This window comes from Chrysemys picta, chromosome 13 (genome assembly GCF_011386835.1).
Source record: "Chrysemys picta bellii isolate R12L10 chromosome 13, ASM1138683v2, whole genome shotgun sequence".
Classification (NCBI taxonomy): Eukaryota; Metazoa; Chordata; order Testudines; family Emydidae; genus Chrysemys; species Chrysemys picta.
Genome location: NC_088803.1, coordinates 35,663,050 through 35,683,878, shown reverse-complemented (window position 1 = coordinate 35,683,878; position 20,829 = coordinate 35,663,050). Strand labels below are relative to the sequence as shown.

At 43.9% G+C, this 20,829-nt stretch overlaps 1 protein-coding gene across 4 annotated transcripts; it reads left to right on the top strand.

Moving 5' to 3' along the window:
* Positions 1–219: 219 nt before the first annotated feature.
* YWHAB (tyrosine 3-monooxygenase/tryptophan 5-monooxygenase activation protein beta) lies at positions 220–20,011 on the top strand. Of its 4 annotated transcripts, none has more exons than XM_005295294.5 (6): positions 220–374; positions 10,174–10,475; positions 11,604–11,727; positions 14,536–14,699; positions 17,592–17,687; positions 18,125–20,011. In XM_005295294.5, the coding sequence occupies exons 2-6, from the start codon at positions 10,182–10,184 to the stop codon at positions 18,179–18,181; spliced, it is 735 nt and encodes a 244-aa protein (XP_005295351.1). In that variant the 5' UTR covers positions 220–374; positions 10,174–10,181; the 3' UTR covers positions 18,182–20,011. The 4 variants fall into 4 exon arrangements, with proteins under 4 accessions (XP_005295351.1, XP_023960816.1, XP_065421975.1 ...); XM_024105048.3 differs by having other exon boundaries at positions 222–356; XM_065565903.1 differs by lacking the exon at positions 220–374 and adding an exon at positions 571–722.
* The last annotated feature ends 818 nt before the right edge of the window (positions 20,012–20,829 follow it).

Below are 20,829 nucleotides of genomic sequence, written 5' to 3'. Positions count from 1 at the left end.
CCTCCCCACGACCCCACCCCTCTCTACTACCCCATCCCCTCTCAGCCTCCCCACGACCCCACCCCTCTCTACTACCCCATCCCCACTCAGCCTCCCCAGCTGCACTAGCCCCTCCTTGCGCACCCACCCAACCTCCACCTCCACCGCCCCAGTTGCCATAGCTGCCGAGAGGTTTCCTCACCCGCCCACACACCCAGCACCGCGGCCCCTCTGGACCAATGGGGAGAATGGGGCGTGTCTTGGCGCCGGAAGGGGCGTGGGGTAGCACCGGAAGTGGGTGCTGGAGCCGCCGCAGGGTGTGTGTGGTAGCGAAGCGGCCGCCGCGCTCGGAGTCTCCTGACCCGCCCGGGACCGAGGTGTGAGCCCTCCGCCAGGTGAGGGTCTCGGGCCCATCCCCATAGCTCCGGGGACAGCGTACGGGGAGTGGGAGCCGCGAAGAGGTCTCGGGGCCTCGCCCCTTCCCTCCTCCCCGCGGGGGAGGGGGTGCTGCGCGGCCCGACAGGCCCAAGGGCTCGCGGAAGTAGGAGGGGGCAGGTCCCCCAGCCTCGGCCGGCCCAGCTCCTCCCTCTCTCGGGGTGGCAGGGCCCGGGGTGGGAGGGGCACGCGGCGGGCAGAGGCCTTCGCAGGCCGCGGAGCTGCCGAGGGCGCGCTACGGGGCGCCTCCCCCCGGCTGCAATGGCTCGTGTCTCCGGGGAGCCGGGCGGGGAAGCGGAGCCGCCCAGGTAACGGTGTGACCCACTCCTCTCCCCCAGGCTGCTGCAGGGCCTGAACTGGCAGCACCGCCTTTTCTAGGCGCTCCCAGCCCAGCCCCACGCAGGCTGAGTCACCTTCTCCCCCGAGGGCTAGCCTGGCCTCGCACACCTGTGTGCAGCAGCCGTCGCTGGCAGGGGCTGTTCCCTTGGCTGTGATTGACAAAGGCCCTTCGGCTCCTACCGGCTGGGAAATGAGCCTCTCCCTTCCAGGGTCAGTCTGATTCTAGACCTCTCCTTCCAAAGGCTCCCTGTGATCTCTCTCGTGGGCCAGGATGCCCAACTGCCTGTGTTGGGGGCCCCCCCACCATGCTGCTCCACACTAATCAGATTCCTATGCTGCAGGCATTGCCTACCTTAAATAAAAATCTCTTGCTGTGTTCAGGAGATGGAAATAATTTCCATAGCACTTCGTAGCACCCTTTTCACATAGGTACTCATGGTGTTGTTTCAAACAAATAGGGAGGAGGTAAGGATGCAGCCCTGACACCTTTATAAAATAATACGTGGGTGTAGGAGCACAAATACAGTGCCTACCACAATGGGGTCCTGGTCCATGACTAGGTCTTCTAGGTGTTATAGTAATACAAATAATAAAGGTGGTATATTATTTATTACTAGCCTCTGCTGTGGCACAAAGCAGAACTAAATGTAGGCAGGCACTAGGGGAAAGAATACTGTTTCAGGCATCAGGCACAACTTGTAAGACTTTTTAGAAAAACCCATAAACTGCCCTGATGAGGTTATAATCCACAGATGTTATCTTGTATAGTGAAAGTATCCGTGCCATGCAGACTTTGTCACTGAGGGAAGATTCCAACTAAACTGTAGTAATTTATTTCATTTGGTCTTTTTGACATTATGGTAACTGTTCCTAACAAGGAAGCAAATTGAATGATATATAATACTTTAAAAGCTAAATTATACTGTACGTGTAACATTAGTAGCTTGAAAACATTTATAAGGCTGTAAAACTTTTATAGCTTTAGGAGTGGTTAGGTTACCGAAATCAGAAATCTCACGAACTGTCTCAGTGCATTTTATGCAGGAGGATGCATCTTTTTTTGATAGTTCCCCAGAACAGAGTCCATTTTAAAAAAAAACAAACAAACCTTGAAGGTATAAATTAACTCTCCCCCCTGTATTCCAGAGGGGGAAAACTCTATTTATTTTTGGGTCTTAGATCCCAAAGTGGTGGGCAACTAGCAAATAGCTGATTGCAAGTGAAGTGTCCTGGCCATGTAACTATATTTAGATTTTGAGTTAATTTGATATGGGCAAAGTGAAACACCATTAAAGCAGATGGGGTCTAGTGCAGACTTGCACACTCAGTTTTGTCAGTGCACCATCTTCTGACTTGCAATATCATTGCTATTCTGGTTCTCACTATCCTTTAAGCAGAGCAGACTAAGTGTGTAATTTTTGTTATGTGCACAGACTAGGATGAGACTGAGTTGGATGGCACAACTGTCACATAAATAAGGTTTAGAACTATGTTCTTGAGAAAGAAGGCTAGCACCCCGATACACATTACATTAAAACTAAAACATTGTAGTGGTATGGCTTTTTATTTTGCCTCAGCCTTATCCCATCCTGTAATAGAAATACTTTCACTTTAATATAAGTGAAGGTGATTTGCTGTAATATGAACACATTTATTTTGGCATGAATTTTACACCTGAGGGAAGAGGTTTTTTGGGAAACTCACTACTTTCATCTGGACCCTAGCCAAAAATGATTATAGTAGTTGGAACAAAAATCTAACCAGATTAAGTACATTATATACATTCCTGTTTCCACTTGTAACTGTCCTTTATTTATACAGCACTATAGATGTGCATAATAGTTTGGACAGAATGACAGGTCCCTGCTCCAAGGAGTTTCCAATCTAAGGACTTGTCTACATGGGGAAATAGCCTGGACTAGCTAATATACAATACCTATTCTGCATTAGCTCCACATATGGACACTTTTATTCTGTAGTAGGGGTGCCTTTGTCCAGTTTAGTTTAATCGACTTTAGAAGTGGATTAAACTAAACTGCAAAAAGACACACTTTTAGGGTATATCTCTACAGCAATTGGGAGATGTGACTGTAGCCATACCTGGCTCTAGCTAGTCCACTAAAAATAGCAGTGAAACTGCAGTGGCATGGGCTTGTCACCTGAATATATATCTAGTGTCTCAGAGGGCTTGCACTCAATGGCTAGCCTGTGCTTGTGCTGCCATGGCTTTGATGCTATTTTTAGCTAGCTAGATCAAAGCTAGTTTGGGAATGCCTATGCTTGCTGCTGTCACACATCCCGACTGCTGTGTAAAGGTACCCTAAAGTGCAGAGCTAGAGTGGAATAGCTATTGGGCTTTCAATTTTTTAGGGGGGGGGGGGGGGGATAGCTCAGTGGTTTGAACATTGGCCTGCTAAACCCAGGGTTATGAGTTCAATCCTTGAGGGGGCCATTTAGGGATCTGGGGCAAAAATCTGTCTGGGGATTGGTCCTGCTTTGAACAGGGGGTTGGACTAGATGACCTCCTGAGGTCCCTTCCAACCCTGATATTCTATGATTCTAAATTCACAACCTAACTTATTTCACCGTAACTTCCCTGTTAGGACAAGCCCTAAGTAAATAACATAGCAAGGGGTGACAAAAAGATGTCGGAAAAGGGTTGTGTATATATAGGAAGGTGATTGTGCAGAAAGAGATCATAAGGCTGGCTTATTGTCAGTTTTTTCTCCCAAAGTTTTAATGAAGATTTGGAGCAGTGTTTGGGGTGGCAGAAGGGTGACCAGATGTCCCAATTTTATAGGGACAGACCTGATATTTGGGGCTTTGTCTTATACAGGCACCTATTACCCACCACCCCCATCTTGATTTTTCACACTTCCTATCTGGTCACCCTAGGTGGTGGGCACATTGGAAAGCTAACTGAAAGAAATGAGTTTTGTTGAAGGTTTTGGAACAGAGTGAGGCTGCATGACGTAAGGTCGGAGAGGATATTCCATGTATTATGCTACCTGTTTAAAGCCATAGAATATGGAAAGTGCATTTTACTAATTTTACTGGTCAACCTGATGGTGATCAAGGAGAAACCTAGCTTTCTGTGTTCGGGTAAAATCTTACTGGGAATGTACAATTTCCCGATATGTCACTTTTTAATAATACGTAATACCATGGGGGGAGCACTTTATTTCCATTAGCTTGGAGTGATGAATGGATTTTTGTCTTTGTGGAAAGGAAATTAATGAGAAATGCTGATGTCAGTGAATAATCTATATTTAGTTTCCAGTGTTCTTCCTCACCACTCCTAAATCCCTAGGTCAAGATAAAGAACACAACTCTAGCTAAGTGAAAAAAATAAAAGGTATTAAAAGGCAAACAGGCTTCTTGTATTTAATTTGTAGGGAGCTGAGGAATGCACTGATTTAAAGAATACCCATCAGCAGTGGTGCCTGTTATGTGAGCTGCATGGTGGATATCATCTGCATCATCCAAACTGTCTCTTGTCAATACTGTAGTTGTTCTTGCATTAGCATGCACATGACTGCATTATGAAGGAAGCCTTTCCCTTTGTTTTGGAGGCAATTGTCTCCTTTTGAATACCCATGTAGGCTCCAAACTTATGGAACTGAAGTGTGGGATGCTATGTAATTGACATGGATTTTACATTTTGGGGTGAGTTGCCACATTAATGTCACTAGCTAAAACCAAATAAGATATGTTGAGATACTGTTCACTTTTGGTAAGCAAATCTGCAAATATCTCCAATACTGTTCTTCTGCTCTTCCAGTACTAAATTTTATAGCAGTTTTGTGATGGGAATAAATGCATATGAGTCTGAAACTACCAAACTTATCCCTTGTGACCAACTAGATTTAAACTAACTTCTCCAAAAGTGAAAGGTTAGTGTATTAACCAACTTTTCTGTCTGACTCCTTATTGATGTATATGGCAAACCAATAATTGCACTCCTTTCTTTCCCAAATCTTTTCTAATGGAGAAATATTTGTCTAATTATTTCTACATAACAAGCATTAAAACTATAAAAAAGGATCAATGACCTATTTAGCATCAAAAGAACAGGTCATTTGAAAGCAAACTTCAGGACAATGAAGGCTTATTAGTACTGCTTTGCCAGTTCAATATATTATGTAAATCAGATATTTTTCAGTGCCAGTTTTTCATCTGTTTTCTACAGTGTTTAAATGCAGTTGCATCTGATCTGATTTGACTGTTGGTCTTGAATAGCTCTTGAAGGTTGGAAGCAGTAAAGCCTATAAAAGCAGGCATGATCGCTGTCAGGTAGCTTGGGCCTAAAATATGATTTATCATAGAGGGCTTGTAATCTGGTGGGGAATGCTGAGTGTCTAAACATTTTATCTCAACTGTCACTAAAATTTACATAAATCCCAAATTCACCACCTTTGTCCTTGCTTGCAAGTCCTGTGGGTTTACTTTGACCTTGGGTGCCCTTTCTAAAATGACTGCCTTTCTCCCGCTCCTTACTTCCCCTCTCACCCAAAGGAGCCAGGGACAGCTGTAAACTAGTGCAGGGGTTGGCAACCTTTCAGAAGTGGTGTGCCAAGTCTTCATTTATTCGCTGTAATTTAAGGTTTCATGTGCCAGTAATACATTTTACATTTACAGGGACCGGCGGATGGAACCCCAGACTGGCAGCGGGCTGAGCGGGCCAGTGGCCCGGGGTTCCGTCCATCCAGGCCGACAGCAGGCTGAGTGGGGCTGGCAGTGGGGACCCCAGGCGGGCAGCAGCGTGCCACAGTAAATCAGCTCGTGTGTCGCCTTTGGCACACGTCCCATAGGTTGCCGACCCCTGAACTAGTGTCTTTTACAGATACCTACCTCTGGCAGTACAGTTATTAATAAGAAGTCCAATCCAGGCCATGTCTACATGAGCAAGCAAACTCAGTTGAAACCTTTTAATTCCCTTGTAGACACAGTTCAATACCTTTAAGATCATTTGAGCTGGTTGTGGTGTTGGAACCTAGGCTAGACAGGACCTAGATATTATCTCAGCTCGCAGGAATGGGAAGTAGGGTGATGGCTTCAGTGGCTAATACGTAGGAGTGTTAGATTCAAAGTTCTAGTATCTGAGTGCTTACTGGCTTTGAACACTGGTTACTGGCGTCCTTGATCAGAGATAGTGTGCAATCATTACCTTTTGGAGGGGTTCTAAGCCCTCATTTGGCAGGCTCTTAAATCTGCCACTAATGTCTCTCACCTTCTACTTAGAACTAACAAGCCCTGTTCTCAGAACTGTTCCCCATGGCTGTGACTTGCAACAGCACCCTTCCCCCCCAAAAAGTATCAGTGCTACATTAGACAATTCCTGTCAGTCTCTCACTACACATGTTGTTGAATGTACTGCTCTTAGTTGCAGGTAATGGCCACTGGTGATTTCCACTTGTGGCCTACGAACGTGTCCAGCCCAGGCATCGCAGAGATGCTTGTTCCAGGCTGTGGCACACTAATATATTAGGAAGGACATAGTTTTCAGCTCCTTTATGGGAGGGACCAGCTATAACTGATAGTGGCTTTTTTGTTTTTTTTCAAACATCACTCCTTTCCTTGTGTCTTTTTTTCCTTCTGGCAAACACTTCCCTCTTATGGAGCTCAAGCCATCATAGCTCTGCAAAGCCCTTCTCCAAGCTTCTAACAAGGTAAGCAATGGAGAATCAAGACTCTAACAGTGTTCCTTTATACAGCAAATCCTTGAGTGAGAGTGATGGTAGGTGTGTACTGCCAGATTATCCACATTTTGGTGTGGGGCAATGCCTTTCTTATTGGAAGAAAACACCGTGGTATTTGAATTCTTATGTTAAATTTGTTTTATTGAACAGCACTTCATACTTTTGTAGCAATCCTACTAACAATGAAAGATTCTAGGACAAGTTAAAATAGTCAAATCAACGCATAAATTGAGGCTCCAACACTGGCATCTCAAACTCTGGTACAAATATACACAATTAATGAAGTTCTTATTGAGTAAGTCAAACTTTTTTAGTAAGTAGTATGAGCTCTCTTTAAGATGTACACATAATTTAGACCAGGTGTGGGCAAACTTTTTGGCCCGAGGGCCACATCTGGGTGGGGAAATTGCTTGCAGGGCCATGAATGTAGGGCTGGGGCAGGAGGTTGGGGTGCGGCGTACGGGAGGGGGCTCAGGCCAGGGGGTTGGGGTGCAGTAGGGGAGTGGGGTGCAGCAGGGGGCTCAGGGGAGGGGGGTTGGGGTGCAGGGAGGGGTGTGAAGTGTGGGAGGGGGCTCAGGGAAGGGGGTTGAGGTGCAGGAGGGGTGCGGCAGGAGGCTCAGGGCAGGGAGGGGTGCGGAGTGAGGGAGGGGGCTCAAGGCAGGGGGTTAGGGTGTGGAGTACAGGAGGGGTTCTGGCTCCGGCCCGGCACCACTTACCTGGAGCGGCTCTGGGGTGGCAGTGGTGCGCAGCGGGGCTAAGATCAGCTCCCTGCCTGCCCTGGCCTCGTGTCGCTCTGGCACCACATCCCTACGGCCCCTGGGGGAGGGAGGGCAGAGGGCTCCGCACGCTGCCCTTGCCTGCGGGTACCTCCCCTGAAGCTCCCGTTAGTCACGGTTCCCCGTTCCCGGCCAATGGGAGCTGCCGGGGGCGGTGCCCGCAAGCGACGGCTGTGTCCGGAGCCCTCTACCCCCACCACCCCTCTAGGGGCTTCAGAGACGTGATGCCGGCCGCTTCCAGGAGTGCTGCGGTGCCCGCAGTGCCATGGGGGTGGCAGTCCCACGGGCTGGATCCAAAGCCCTGGTGGGCCGTGGGCCATAGTTTGCCCACCTCTGATTTAGACAGTCAAATAACTAAGGATGGATAATGTTTTGTATGTCTTGTACAAGTGTTTGGGCTGAACGGTCAATTTTGTCAGACTTTCTTCTGTACTTTCTATGCCTTCCCTATTCCCTCTGTGGTTTTCCTTATGTGCCCTTAAGTGAACCCACTGACTGCCATGAAGGGACTTGCATTTAAAGATAAATATATCATATTAGCATCATGTTAATAAACTCTCCACAGTTCCTAAACTGAACTCTGCACAGGTAATTTGTTTTGCGATCCATAGCACTACTTGTGCTGTGCTGCTGGAAAAGTATAGACAAAATATAACACACACTTTTTTTAATGACAAAATGCAAACTGCCTGAGAATACTTGTCTCTAAATTTCAGCATGCAGACTACTTTTCAAAACAAAAATCCAAATCATATGGTAATGGTATTGTGTAAACTGCTTGTGGTAAACCTAGAGCTGACTACAATGGAAATGTCTCAAGAGGCAGTGCAGGTTGAGGAAATTGGAGTCATACAGTTGTGTGAGATATTTTAGTATTTATGGCTGGCTTTCATACACTATAAAACACTGTTTATATAGACATACTTTGATCTTCAAATTAACTGTGAAAGTTTGGGGGTCCCCAGCTGTGAACTAGTTACTGTGTTAAGCATGTAAATTGAATTCATTTCATAATTAGAAGTCTAGCAATTTGGGATGTGGCAAGAAGGTGGTAGAATATTGTTGCCTTGGAATACAGAGCACTGCATCTCTACATCACTAGTTCATCTGAACTGGTTCATGCTGGTCGTAATGACCAAAAAATGTTGCTATTTGACTGATCTGTCTTTTCAACTTACATTTTTACTAGGCAGTATATTTATTAAGGCTATGTCTACACTGTGCACTTAAGGGTATGATTTCCCCTGCTCGCATATACGTACTTGTGCTAGTCCTTGTCAAGCTGGTGCAGGGGTTCTCAAACTGGGGTCGGGACCCCTCAGGGGGTCACAAGGCTATTACATGGGGGGTCGTGAGCTGTCAGCCTCCACCCCAAACACCGCTTTGCCTCAAGCATTTATAATAGTGTTAAATATAAATTAAAAACACGTTTTTATAGAAGGGTGGTCGCACTCAGAGGCTTGCTATGTAAAGGGGTCACCAGTACAAAAGTTTGAGAACCACATTTTCCTTACTAACTTCAGCATCCATTGTCCTAAGGCAGAAGTTCTTAAACTGTGTTCAGTGGAGAGTTGGCTGGTCACATAGCATATGTCTGACCTTATTTCCAGCTGCTAAATTGCATTTCAAAAAAGATGAATGTTTCTTTCCATGTAAGCAATTACTTTACAATTGCATGACTGTCATGTGGGCCACATCCTTTCTCCCTCAATCTCTGTATTAAAATATGGTTGACACTGAAAATGCTGCAAGATAGCAGGGTTGATTGTCTCAAAAATCTCGTGTAGAGAAACACAGATATAAGAAATAATATTCCTGGCAGGGCAGTATAAAAACATTTTCTCTGCTACCAAACACTACAGCTCTATTTTGCTGTTTTAAGTATCAACAAAAGCACTGCATTTTACATCAAAGTAAAAGGGCTGTTCAGTGACAGCAGGAGCTGTCCAGTGTTTCAGATACTCCTGCTCTAAGAACATTATTCCTGTCATGGAAGAGTACTAGAAGATACAATAACATGAAAAAGTTCTGGTTTTCTTTTTTGGCAAGTGTTTGAACATGCAGCCTTTTCTCTCAGACTTCTGGTATTATTAGATTGGGGACATGGTATCATGATAGGATTGGAGAAGTCTGTCGGCGGGGGATGGGGGAGACTGATATGATTGGATATAACATCAATATTAATGTCACATTTGAAAAGGTAGTGTTCACGTTCTTCCAGGAGTGTGATTGGTTGTGATTCTTAAATGTTACAGAAGATGCTGATTAGGCCTCAGCTGGAGTATTGTGTCCAGTTCTGGGTGCCAAATTTCAGGAAAGATGTGGACAAATTGGAGAAAGTCCAGAGAAGAGCAACAAAAATGATGAAAGGTCTAGAAATCATGACCTGTGAGGGAAGATTGAAAAAATTGGGTTTGTTTAGTCTGGAGAAGAGAAGATTGAGAGGGGACATGATAAGCTTTCATGTTCATAAAAGGTTGTTACAAGGAGTTGGAAGAAAAATTGTTCTTAATCTCTGAGGACAGGACAAGAAGCAACGGGCTTTAATTGCAGCAAGAGAGGTTTAGGTTGGACATTAAGAAAAACTTCCTAATGGTCAGGGTGGTTAAGCACTTGAATAAATTGCCTAGGGAGGTTGTGGAATCTCCATTATTGGAGATTTTTAAGAACAGGTTGGACAAACACCTGTCAGGGATGGTCTAGTGCAGGGGACTGGACTAGATGACCTCTCGAGGTCTCTTCCAGTCCTATGAGTCTATGCTGCTCTTAGTGAAATAACCAAAATACAAAGTTAAACTCCTGCTAGTAACTCACTACATTGATCAGGAAGAAGACAGACTTCCCACTTATTAAAGATCATGACTTATACCGCATCCCTTTTTACCTTTAGCATTCGTTTTCCACAACCTGTGCAATCAAGATAAATTATTTTTTCTCCTTTTAAGGAATAACTATGGATAAAAGCGAGCTGGTACAGAAAGCCAAACTGGCCGAACAGGCTGAGCGCTATGATGACATGGCTGCTGCTATGAAGGCTGTCACTGAGCAAGGACATGAACTGTCCAATGAAGAAAGGAATCTACTCTCTGTTGCCTATAAGAATGTGGTTGGTGCCCGTCGCTCTTCCTGGCGTGTAATTTCCAGCATTGAACAGAAAACAGAGAGGAATGAGAAGAAACAGCAGATGGGAAGAGAGTATCGTGAGAAAATTGAGGCTGAATTGCAGGATATCTGCAATGATGTTCTGGTAATAATCCAGCAGCAAAAATAACAGTAGTTAGCATTGCAGCAATTTCCGGGGAGGCTTAAGGAGCCTCACTGAGATGCTAAAGATCCAGGCAGGAAGATAATTTCTTATGGCTCTGGGTAAAGAACTTGGCTGGGTGTAGAATTGAGTATTCTAGTTTCTTTCATGTAACTATATTCAGTTTATCTTAGTGTTATCACCTATCAAATATAAAAACAAAACAAAAAAAATCTACTAGCCAAAGGCACAAAACCTGTTAGGCAGCGATTAATATGGAAGATGATTGGGGGAGAGGGGTAAGACACCAGAAGGATCTGTGGCCAACTGCCCTGGCAAGAAGCCCATCACTTACACTCAAGTGCTGGGATTCTTAGGGTGCTGTTCCTGTTCGGTGGTGGGGGTGAGGGGGAGTGGGTGATAGATACTCCTATGTATTTTAATCACCTGAAATTTGAAGCCTCTACCCATATTTTATGGACAGGAGAGGAGCTAGCGTTTTCACCCACACCAGTTTCCTGGCTTCTTTGAAGTTAGGGGTGGAGGGATTCTGCTTTTTGTGGTTGCCTAGTCAAGACCCTATTGCATGTGAAGAGGAGAGAGTTCCTGGTACTTCTCTCTCAACCATTTTTGATTCCTCTTCCTCTGAATACGCAAGTGCAGCCTCCATTGCTACTCATAGCTTTAGACCACTTCATTGCTGTCCACTGTTCTAAACAGCAGCAGTGAAAGTAATCAGACTCTTGTGAATCTCACTCTGCCAAACAGCAGCAAAATTATGAATAGCAGTGGAGGCCCTGGAGCGTTGTACCTGTGGACTCATGAACACAGCACTGCGTCAGTTCGCATGTGAAAGGCTGTCCTCGCAATCAGGAGGGCTATCAACTTTTTGAGAGCTGAAATTTTGCAAAAATGAATGGTATAGGTCCTCAACCGGGAAAGTTTCCTGCTCCCCAGTGGATTTTTCTCCAAGCTTTTGTAGTGGATAATAAACTTCATGTGTGTACACTTAGAAGTTGCGTTAGCATGTTAAATGCTAATACTTACAATGGTGGTTAAAGTTTTGTTTATCACTCCTGTGGCTTTCATGACAAAAGCATTTGTGTAATTCTGTGATGCTTCCTCTTTCAGGAACTCTTGGATAAGTACCTTATTGTCAATGCCACACAGCCAGAAAGCAAGGTCTTCTATTTGAAAATGAAAGGCGATTACTTCAGATATCTTTCAGAGGTGGCATCTGGGGACAGCAAACAAAGTAGGTAGAGTTAAAATCTACACACACACTCACACCGATCAGAAGTCAAATGGCCACTAAGCAGTATGAAGAGAAATGTTTCTGTTCTCAGTGAGGCGTATTTATATAGACTTCAACATTCACTAACTATTGAAAACAAGCATTGTGCTACTTGCTCTTGTCATGCTGTCTGGAGTGCCTTCCTCAGGGCAGACACCTCAAGCTGGTGGTGTGTTCTGTAATTAGATTTCACCAAGTCAGTGACCTATGTGAACTCCTGGATCACTATCAGGGTCTTACCACGGAGTCACAGATACTCCCTTTAGACTCTCCAGTCTATCTTACCACCCAGACAAACTGGACTTTTGTGAGAAAAGGTCTCTTAAACCAAAAATCACACCACATAAGGTTGCTCTCAGGCCTGAGAGACAGGTCACTTCCCCTCATCAGTTGGTACTCTAGATCTTACACCAAAGACAATGCTGGTAGCCAATTATATAGTAAACTAACTAAAGGCTTATTAGCTAAGAAAAGGAAATGTGTTATTGAGAGGTTAAAACAGGTATTAGTCACAGTTTGTAATTCCAAATGGTGGCAGTGATGTAATAAACTGCCAGTTTCCAGAAAGTCTTTTCGAGACCCCCGGGGACAACCTGGGTATCCTTGCTTTGCATCTAGTACATTTCCCTGTACTAGTCCCAGCAGACCAAAGGTGCAGAATCTTTCCTTGAATCCATACTTATAGCTTCTTCTCACAGGAAACAAGCTGACAGTGTCACTACCCACGTGTTTTTTTTCTTTGATGACAGACTGAGGAATGCATTTTGAGTCTTTGACCTCTCATCATCTCACACAATGAGCACTTGCTTTAAAATTAACTTTTTTCTGTTAGAGTTCTTCATTTGCATTCTATAACGCTTCTTTCTCATTTGATGGGTTATTTAGTTACAAGGGTATACACAATGTAAATGTTGCTACTACGTTATAAAAGGATACAGATAAGTGAAAACAATGCAAGTAACATCCAGTTAGTTTTCATGAAGTTTAAACATCAATTATACTCTTATACATTTAACAATCACTTTGATCTATACTAATACACAAGTGAATAGGCCTGGGGCTTTGGCATGAGCTGGCACGTGGTCTGCCAGCATCATAGCTCTGACCAAACCGTCCCCCTTCCCAAAAAAAAAAACCCATTATACATGAGCCTCTGTAATTAACATCAAGCCAAACAAACTGCCATCCCTCAATCTACTCTGTCCCCAAATGTCTCCCATCCCTGAAAAGGTTTTGCCACCTGTTTGAAAGTTCAGCAAATCCAGGATCTGGTAGCCTGAGAGGAGGAATGCATTATTTCCTCCTGGAAAATGCCCTGCTGGTAGTACCCTCCTAATTATATCAGGGGATCTAGCGGAAGTAACTTCACTGGTTGCAAGTGTGGTATCACATTTTGATAGGTGGACTCTCAAGTAACCAGGTCCTAAACCAATTAGAGTTCTCTAGGTTAAAACTAACACCTTGAACTCTGCCTGGAAGCCAGTGGGCAATCAGTGCAGTTCGTGGAGCAGGATCATAGGGCTTAGACCAGGGGTGGGCAAACTTTTTGGCCCGTGGGCCACATCTGGGTGGGGAAATTGCATGATGGGCCATGAATGTAAGGCTGAGGCATGGGGTTGGGGTGCAGGAGAGGGTGTGGGAAGGGGTGTGGTGTGCAGGAGGGGACTCAGTGAAGGGTGTTGAGTTGCAGGGTGGGGTGCGGGAGGGGTCTCAGGGCAGGGGGTTGGGATGTAGGAGGGGGTGCGGAGTGTGGGAGGGGGCTCAGGGCAGGGGGTTGGAGTGCTGGGGGCAGGAGGATGCAGGCTCCGACCCGGCGCCGCTTACCTTGAGTGGCTTCAGGGTGGCAGCGGCACGCAGTGAGGCTAAGGCAGGCTGCCTGCCTGCCCTGGCCCTGCACCTCTCCTGGAAGCGTCCAGCACCATGTCCCTGCAGCCCCTGGGGGAGGTGGGGCAGAGGGCTCCACGCGGTGCCCTCGCCTGCGAGTACCTCCCCTGAAGCTCCCATTGGCCGTGGTTCCCTGTTCCCGGCCAATGGGAGCTGCGATGGGCTGTGCCTGCAAGCAAGGGCAGCAGGCAGAGCTTCTGGGAGCAGCGCGGGGCCAGGGCAGGCAGGGAGCATGCCTTAGCCTCACTGTGCCACGGGGCTGGCAATCCCACAGGCTGGATCCAAAGCCCTGATGGGCTGGATCCAGCCCACGGGCCATAGTTTGCCCACCCCTGGCTTAGACAGTCCCTCTAGAGCTTGTTGTGCTACCCATCAGCCTGGGGAAGGGGACTCATAGTTCCTCAGTGCTCCCAATTTTTAACCTATGGAGTTCAGGACAAGAGGTTGCCTCTTGGACGCTTCCTTCTCAGAAGCATTAGGGAATGGCTCATTAGTTTTCTTCAGCGTTTACCTTCCAGAACTATTTCCTGTTCCTCTGTTGGCGTCTAGCTTTTAAACACAATGCAGTTGGAGTTCAACAGTACTAGCCACAACTATGTCTGATGTTTTTTTTAACCTTGGTATGAATTGTTGCATTTTAAATCTTATGAGCACTCCTGCATTAGTAGCTTAGTTTTATCAGTAGAGTTTTACCATTAAAATTATTGAAGGAAATCCCTCTGTGCTTGTTTTTTACATGTGGATATTTATTAACCTTCGAATTGGAATTGTTACCTGATGTCCAAAGTTTCTAAATTGCCCAGACTAAGGTGGTGTTAAATAATCCTTGTCTTAAATACACAGTGACTTACCATGCATTAATCTTACTGAAATCGCTTTTTGCAGCAACAGTATCAAACTCTCAGCAGGCTTACCAGGAGGCATTTGAAATTAGCAAGAAAGAGATGCAACCTACACACCCCATTCGGCTTGGTCTGGCTCTCAATTTCTCTGTCTTTTATTATGAGATATTAAATTCCCCTGAAAAAGCCTGTAGTCTGGCAAAGACGGTAAGCAGACTCCTCTTATCAATATTTTTTTGGGGGGGGACAGGCGGGGGAGGAAACTATTGAAGGCAAAAACTATTAAAGATGTACATTAGTACCTCTGAAGGTAGGTTTGAGTGATCTGTTCTTCTAAAAGCAACTAGATTCTCCTTCAAGAGTACTCTGTCAGCGGGAGGATGCCTGCCTCAGAGGTGCTGGCCTCCTTTCACATGAATATCTGTATCTTAATATATTGTCACATAAGCTAGTAAAAGCATAATAGTCAATTGACTATTGAAAGTTACCCTGTGGGGAATAAGACAAGCTGCCCTCTTCACACTTTCACAGGATTCTCCCAGAAAGTACTTGCTTTGGAAATCTAAAAATGTTTGCATTAATCTAAAGCCCCTAAAACTGAAACTAATAACACTGTCTTTAGTTGAGCATATTTCAAAAATTTGATGTGGCAGTTTCTCCAGTGTGACTTTACCAGTGCTTTCCATTCATGACCCGTAACATCGCAATCTCTCTCCAGAGGCCAGAACCGTTTTGGTTTGATTGGCATGGCAAACTATTTGATGGTTTAATTGTGCCCAAATAGATCACAAGTGAGTTAGTTTTTTCTCTTTTTACCTCTCCTTAAGATTAGACCGAATATCTTTCTGAGAGACTAATAGCACCATGTGGTATTTTTATTAGTTCACCTCTACTTGCTTCAACTGAAAACTGTCAAGTAACAGCTTGGATAATGATGGCATTCAGAATTACTTCGCATATATGTACAGTGCACTTTGTTTAGGGGCCTAATATTTTGTAGCAAGAAGAGATTTTTCCCTTGCAATGCACTTACTACTGTTAGTTCTGCTTTAAGTTATTGGGTTGTAAATCAATCTGCTTTAGAAATGTGGCTATGTTTGTGATAGAAATATATTTAAATAGAAAAGGGGGCCTTATTCATGGCAGCAACCAAACATGCTGCATGGACTTTGATGGAAGATTTTATAAAACAAGTTGGTGGCAACTACAGTCATACAGTAACTCCTCCCTTAGTCGTCCTGGTTGACATTGTTACGTTGCTGATCAATTAGAGAGCATGCTCGTTTAAAGTTGCGCAATGCTCCCTTACGAGTCATTTGGCAGCCGCCTGCTTTGTCCACTGCTTACAGGAAGAGCAGCCTGTTGGAGCTAGCTGGTGGGGGCTTGGAACCAGGGTGGACTGGCAGCCCACCTATCAGCTCCCTGTTCCCCTAAGATTCCCTGTGTGGCAGCCGCCCAGCAGGCTATCAATTGCCGGCAGTTCAGCTGTCCCTCCCCCCACTGCCATGAGCTGCTCTCCAGAGCCTCCTGCTTGCTGTGCGGGGGGTGGGGAAGAGAGGGGGGCTGATGTCAGGGTGTCCCCCTGTTCCTGCACCCCGCTTACCCCATTTCCAAAGAGCAGGGGGAACATAAGGACAGACAGAGCTTGCTGGCGAGAGCTGCTGTCTCAACTTGCTGATCTATTTAAAAAGGCGGTGTTCTTAGAGTGGAGTCAGCATACTTAAAGGGGCAATGCGCATCTCTTTCACTCACTCACACTCTGTCTGCCATGCTGTCTCCCCTCCCTCCATTCGTGCTGCCTTGTAGAGTGTGAGGCTATATTAACAACAATGTCTTAACCCTTGAGGGCCCAGCCGATTGCTAGTTCATCATTTAGCAGTAAGGCATTCCTTGGGAAATATCCCACCCTCTAACTTCACCACCTCAATCAAGCGTCACAGTCATCATCGCTGTGTACCAGTATTAAATTGTTTGTTCAAAACTTATATGTGTACGTGTGTGTGTGTGTAAAATATATATATATATATGTCTTTTGTCTGGTGAAAAAAATTTCCCTGGAACCTAAACTCCTTATTTGCATTAATTCTTATGGGGAAATTGGATTCGCTTAACATCGTTTTGCTCAAAGTTGCATTTTTCAGGAACATAAATACAATGTTAAGCGAGGAATTACTGTATTAGTCTTTAGTGGAATGTACATTGTTTCTTCAACTGTCACACTGTTTCCTATTTCTTTAGTTGCCTTTCTATGTGCAGCAGATATGACCCTGAAGATACCTCCTGTTTTTCAGCTTTATCTCTACATGCCCACTGCCTCTAATTCAATCCTTTGAGTCCTCCATTTTTAGTGAAGACACTCTAAGGCAGGGGTAGGCAACCTATGGCATGCGTGCCAAAGGTGGCACGTGAGCTGATTTTCAGTGCACTCGCACTGCCCAGGTCCTGGCCACTGGTCTGGGGGGCTCTGCATTTTAATTTAATTTTAAATGAAGCTTCTTAAACATTTTAAAAACCTAATTTACTTTACATACAACAATAGTTTAGTTATATATTATAGACTTATAGAAAGAGACCTTCTAAAAACCTTAAAATGTATTACTGGCACCTGAAACCTTAACTCGGAGCGAATAAATGAAGGCTCAGCACACCACTTCTGAAAGGTTGCCGACCCCTGCTCTAAGGAACTTGTCTGACAATGTTGCTTTTTAATTGGGTGGCCGGATTGCTTTTGAGCTATGTGAAGCAGTCCATTCTGTGGGAGTGAGCACATTCACTTCTTGAGTATTCAGTGCTGGCCTGGGAAGTAGGGCTGGTCCAAGAATTAATCTTAAAACTCATGTAACAAAATAGAATTCTTCCAGTCGGCCAGTGGCCTTGTCTTCACTTCGTTGCAGTTGAGCATGGCTGGTACTTTTTTGGGAAAGAAAAAATACTCAGTTAGATGATGTTGTTGGGTTTTGGCGGGGGGGGGGGGGGGGAGGTGTCACTGAATTTTAAATATAATATGGGAAAATTTTAAGAAAATTGTGTAGATGCAGCTGAATTCACAGAATTTGAAAATCGTGTCTTTGTTCTGTTAAACTGTCTTGCCTATTTCAGGCGTTTGACGAAGCGATAGCTGAGCTGGACACACTGAATGAAGAGTCTTACAAAGACAGCACTCTGATCATGCAACTACTTAGGGACAACCTTACTGTAAGTATCATTGGGACAAACTACTACACTTTGAACTTGTCACTGTTGTAAATGTTAGGCTGTAATTGGACCTATCTGAGAGCCATTGCCCTTGTATGTTAAATAAAATGGCAGTTGCTGTACTAGCACAAGTCAGTAAGCCTTTCTGCAATCAATTGTCATTGAAAGGTGCACTTTTGTTGACAGTTTCCCAAAAGCTAACTTTCCTCCCTGTGCATACTGCCTGTAAACTTCATTTGCTTTCTGTTCCTAAGCCTCCATCCAGCCTTCTGTTTTTAGTTCATTATTCTTTATCTTTGCCACTAAATTCAACCATTTAATATTCTTCCATTAAGAAAATTGCACAACCTACAGCTAATTACCCCATCTCCCCTTTCCTGACAAACGTAATTAACTGCATGCTTTCAGCATAAACATGTGTTTGTATTTTCTTACAGCTATGGACCTCGGAAAACCAGGGAGATGAAGGGGATGCTGGGGAGGGAGAGAACTAATGGCTGTCACGCTTCACTATATGTTCAATGTCACTCTGTATCCTACACATATATCCCTTTGTGCGACAAGCAAAAAGAATAGTACATCGACTTTCACAACCTCAACGTAGCAAAAACTGTCTGTGGGGTAAAAACAATTGGTTGGTGTTTTGTGTACTTAAAACGGAGATTGGTTCTACAACTGCATTCTGAACTTTCTTATTATGAACATTTGCAGTTATGATTACCGTGTTTATATTTTTAACTCAGCACTGTGATTAAGGGTTTTGTGATTGCAGTTGACTTTACAAAACTCTTCCTGGTAGAAACTAGACATTAATTATGTAACTCTGGAAAGCTTAATCTGGCACCAAAATAGTCGAAGTACAATTCTGTTGTAAAGTTGTACAGAAAGTTATAAAAATTATATTGTGACACTGGGGCATGGAAGGAGAACAATCCATTGTATGGCATTCCAGTTCAGTTACACACTTCAGTGAATTACTTTAACAGGCACACTCTATAGACATTTTTAACCAAGTGTGGTGCACCGCTTTCAGTCAAAAGCTCATTCTAAGTAATCTGACCTTTCTGAAGGTTCAGTTTTTTGGGAGTTTAGCAGCCTGATTTCCAAACTACATTGGCAAGTAATTGGGGTTTGACTTTGAAAAATGGTCCAGTGCTCATACAACATGCATGACTAAAACCCCTTCCCACTGCAATAAATTACTTCATTACAACTTGGACTGTTCTTTAGTAGTGAGATTTCTTAGTGCACTGCTGTCAACTTGCAACAGGAAAAGACTAATATTGTATGAATGGCCTTATTAGTTTTTGGATAATACTGTTAAGAGTAAAATAATACAAAGATTGCATTTCACTTAGGAGAATTAAAATCTCTTTGGGTATTCCCACTCCAAACTCGATCTGGAAAAATTTCTAATATTCCACTCTGCCATCTTTGAATTCACTTTATAGAAATCTTCCTCCCATTGAGTTGATGTTCATCCTCACCCTCTCACCTGCTTTTAAACTTCATTAAAACATTTCTGGACTCCTACATGTGTTCCATTATTTGTGGATTATAAGTAATAGGGTGATGGAGAGAGATGTGTGCTAGTGGACAGGTCTCTCACTCAGATGTTTGAGAGTTGTCAGTGCTGCTGTAGTCTTCAGCTCTTAATGTCTGCCACTTTAAGCCAGTTCCTGGTATTACCTAAAATTTTCAAGATTTCCCATTATTTCTTACTGGAATGCAGATTTTACACATTTATAATGCTTGTTAGGAACTTGTGATATTAGAACTCCAAATATCCTCATTTAGTTGTGTTCCCAATCAGGTCCAGTCAAATAAGACCTAATAAGAGTTGCATGAATAATGCAGTGGAAAAGATTAGGAATATTCATCTATCAGTCTCACAGTATCATCCCTCTACCATTTCACCTAGCTGTAGAATCCATCTGTTTGTCTGTCCATCTGTCTGCTGGAGAGAGAATTTCATGCACTGATTTTAAAACTCCCCTCTACTAGCTGAACAAATAGTGCAGTTAATACTTGGCGCTTGATAAATGCAGTAGTGATGAATGTGGAACCGAGCCTGTCTGTATATCTGGTAGCTCTTTTCGCTTTGTTTTTACTGACCAGTATTCTGCCTAAAGTTTGCTTCTGTGATGGTTATATTGCTAGCACACACGTGGTTGTGAGAATAGTATAGCAAAAAAGAAATACCTGGTTATTGATGTACTAGATTTGTGTATGTCTTTTAAACGGTTCTAGTTTCACCTTACACAAAATAATCAGGAGAGTGTAAAAGAATTCAAAAGTGAATAATAAAAAAAATTTTATCAGTTCCTTGTGGTCTGTTATCTTTGTCACACTTGTGGCAACAGAAAATTGTGGTAGTAGAATCGCCACCTCATTATAGTAATGTCCAGAATTTGGACTCTGTGTGACTTGTTGACTCTTATGAAATTAAGTGGTTCAAATATTTAAATAATTCCTTTCACTAAGAAAATGAAAAAACTCTGCTAGAGTACTCACTTTGTAGTAGAGGACACTGGTTCTGTTGCTTGATGTCCATTCTGGTAGGTGCATGCCTGTACATTTTCATGTGGGGGGAGATGAAGAAATGGACCTATAAATATCCTTATTTAATTTGCTGAGAGTCATTGAGTATGGTAAGCGTCGAAAACATAGTATATGAACAACATCTGTTGCAGTGACTTCTTCTGTTGATTGCTAATACACAAAAGATTCTGCCCTGGGTACTAGTGTAAGGTTCCTATCTGACTTGTTAATGGTGCTTGCGTAGGAGATGCTGAGAGCACTATGTACACCTGTAAGTCAGTCCCTGGAAATTTCAATAATATTTAATCTCTCATCACAAAAGCCACAGCTCTGCATCTGACTGTAAGATAGAGCTCAACAGTTTTGGAAGGGTGGGGATCAGTCAGTGGAGAGAGGGTTATAAGGAAGCTAATCTGACAAATGAATAGTGGGGTTTTTTTCTTACGTTTCACACCTATGCTAGCTTGCCAAAATGCTTAGGTGTAATGTAATTCTTCCCCAAATCATATTCTGTCGGATACATTGCAGTGAAGTTACTTATACTGGACAGCTAGCCTAATGCTGTGACCTCTCATGACAAATGTTTGTGCATGGAGTTTGA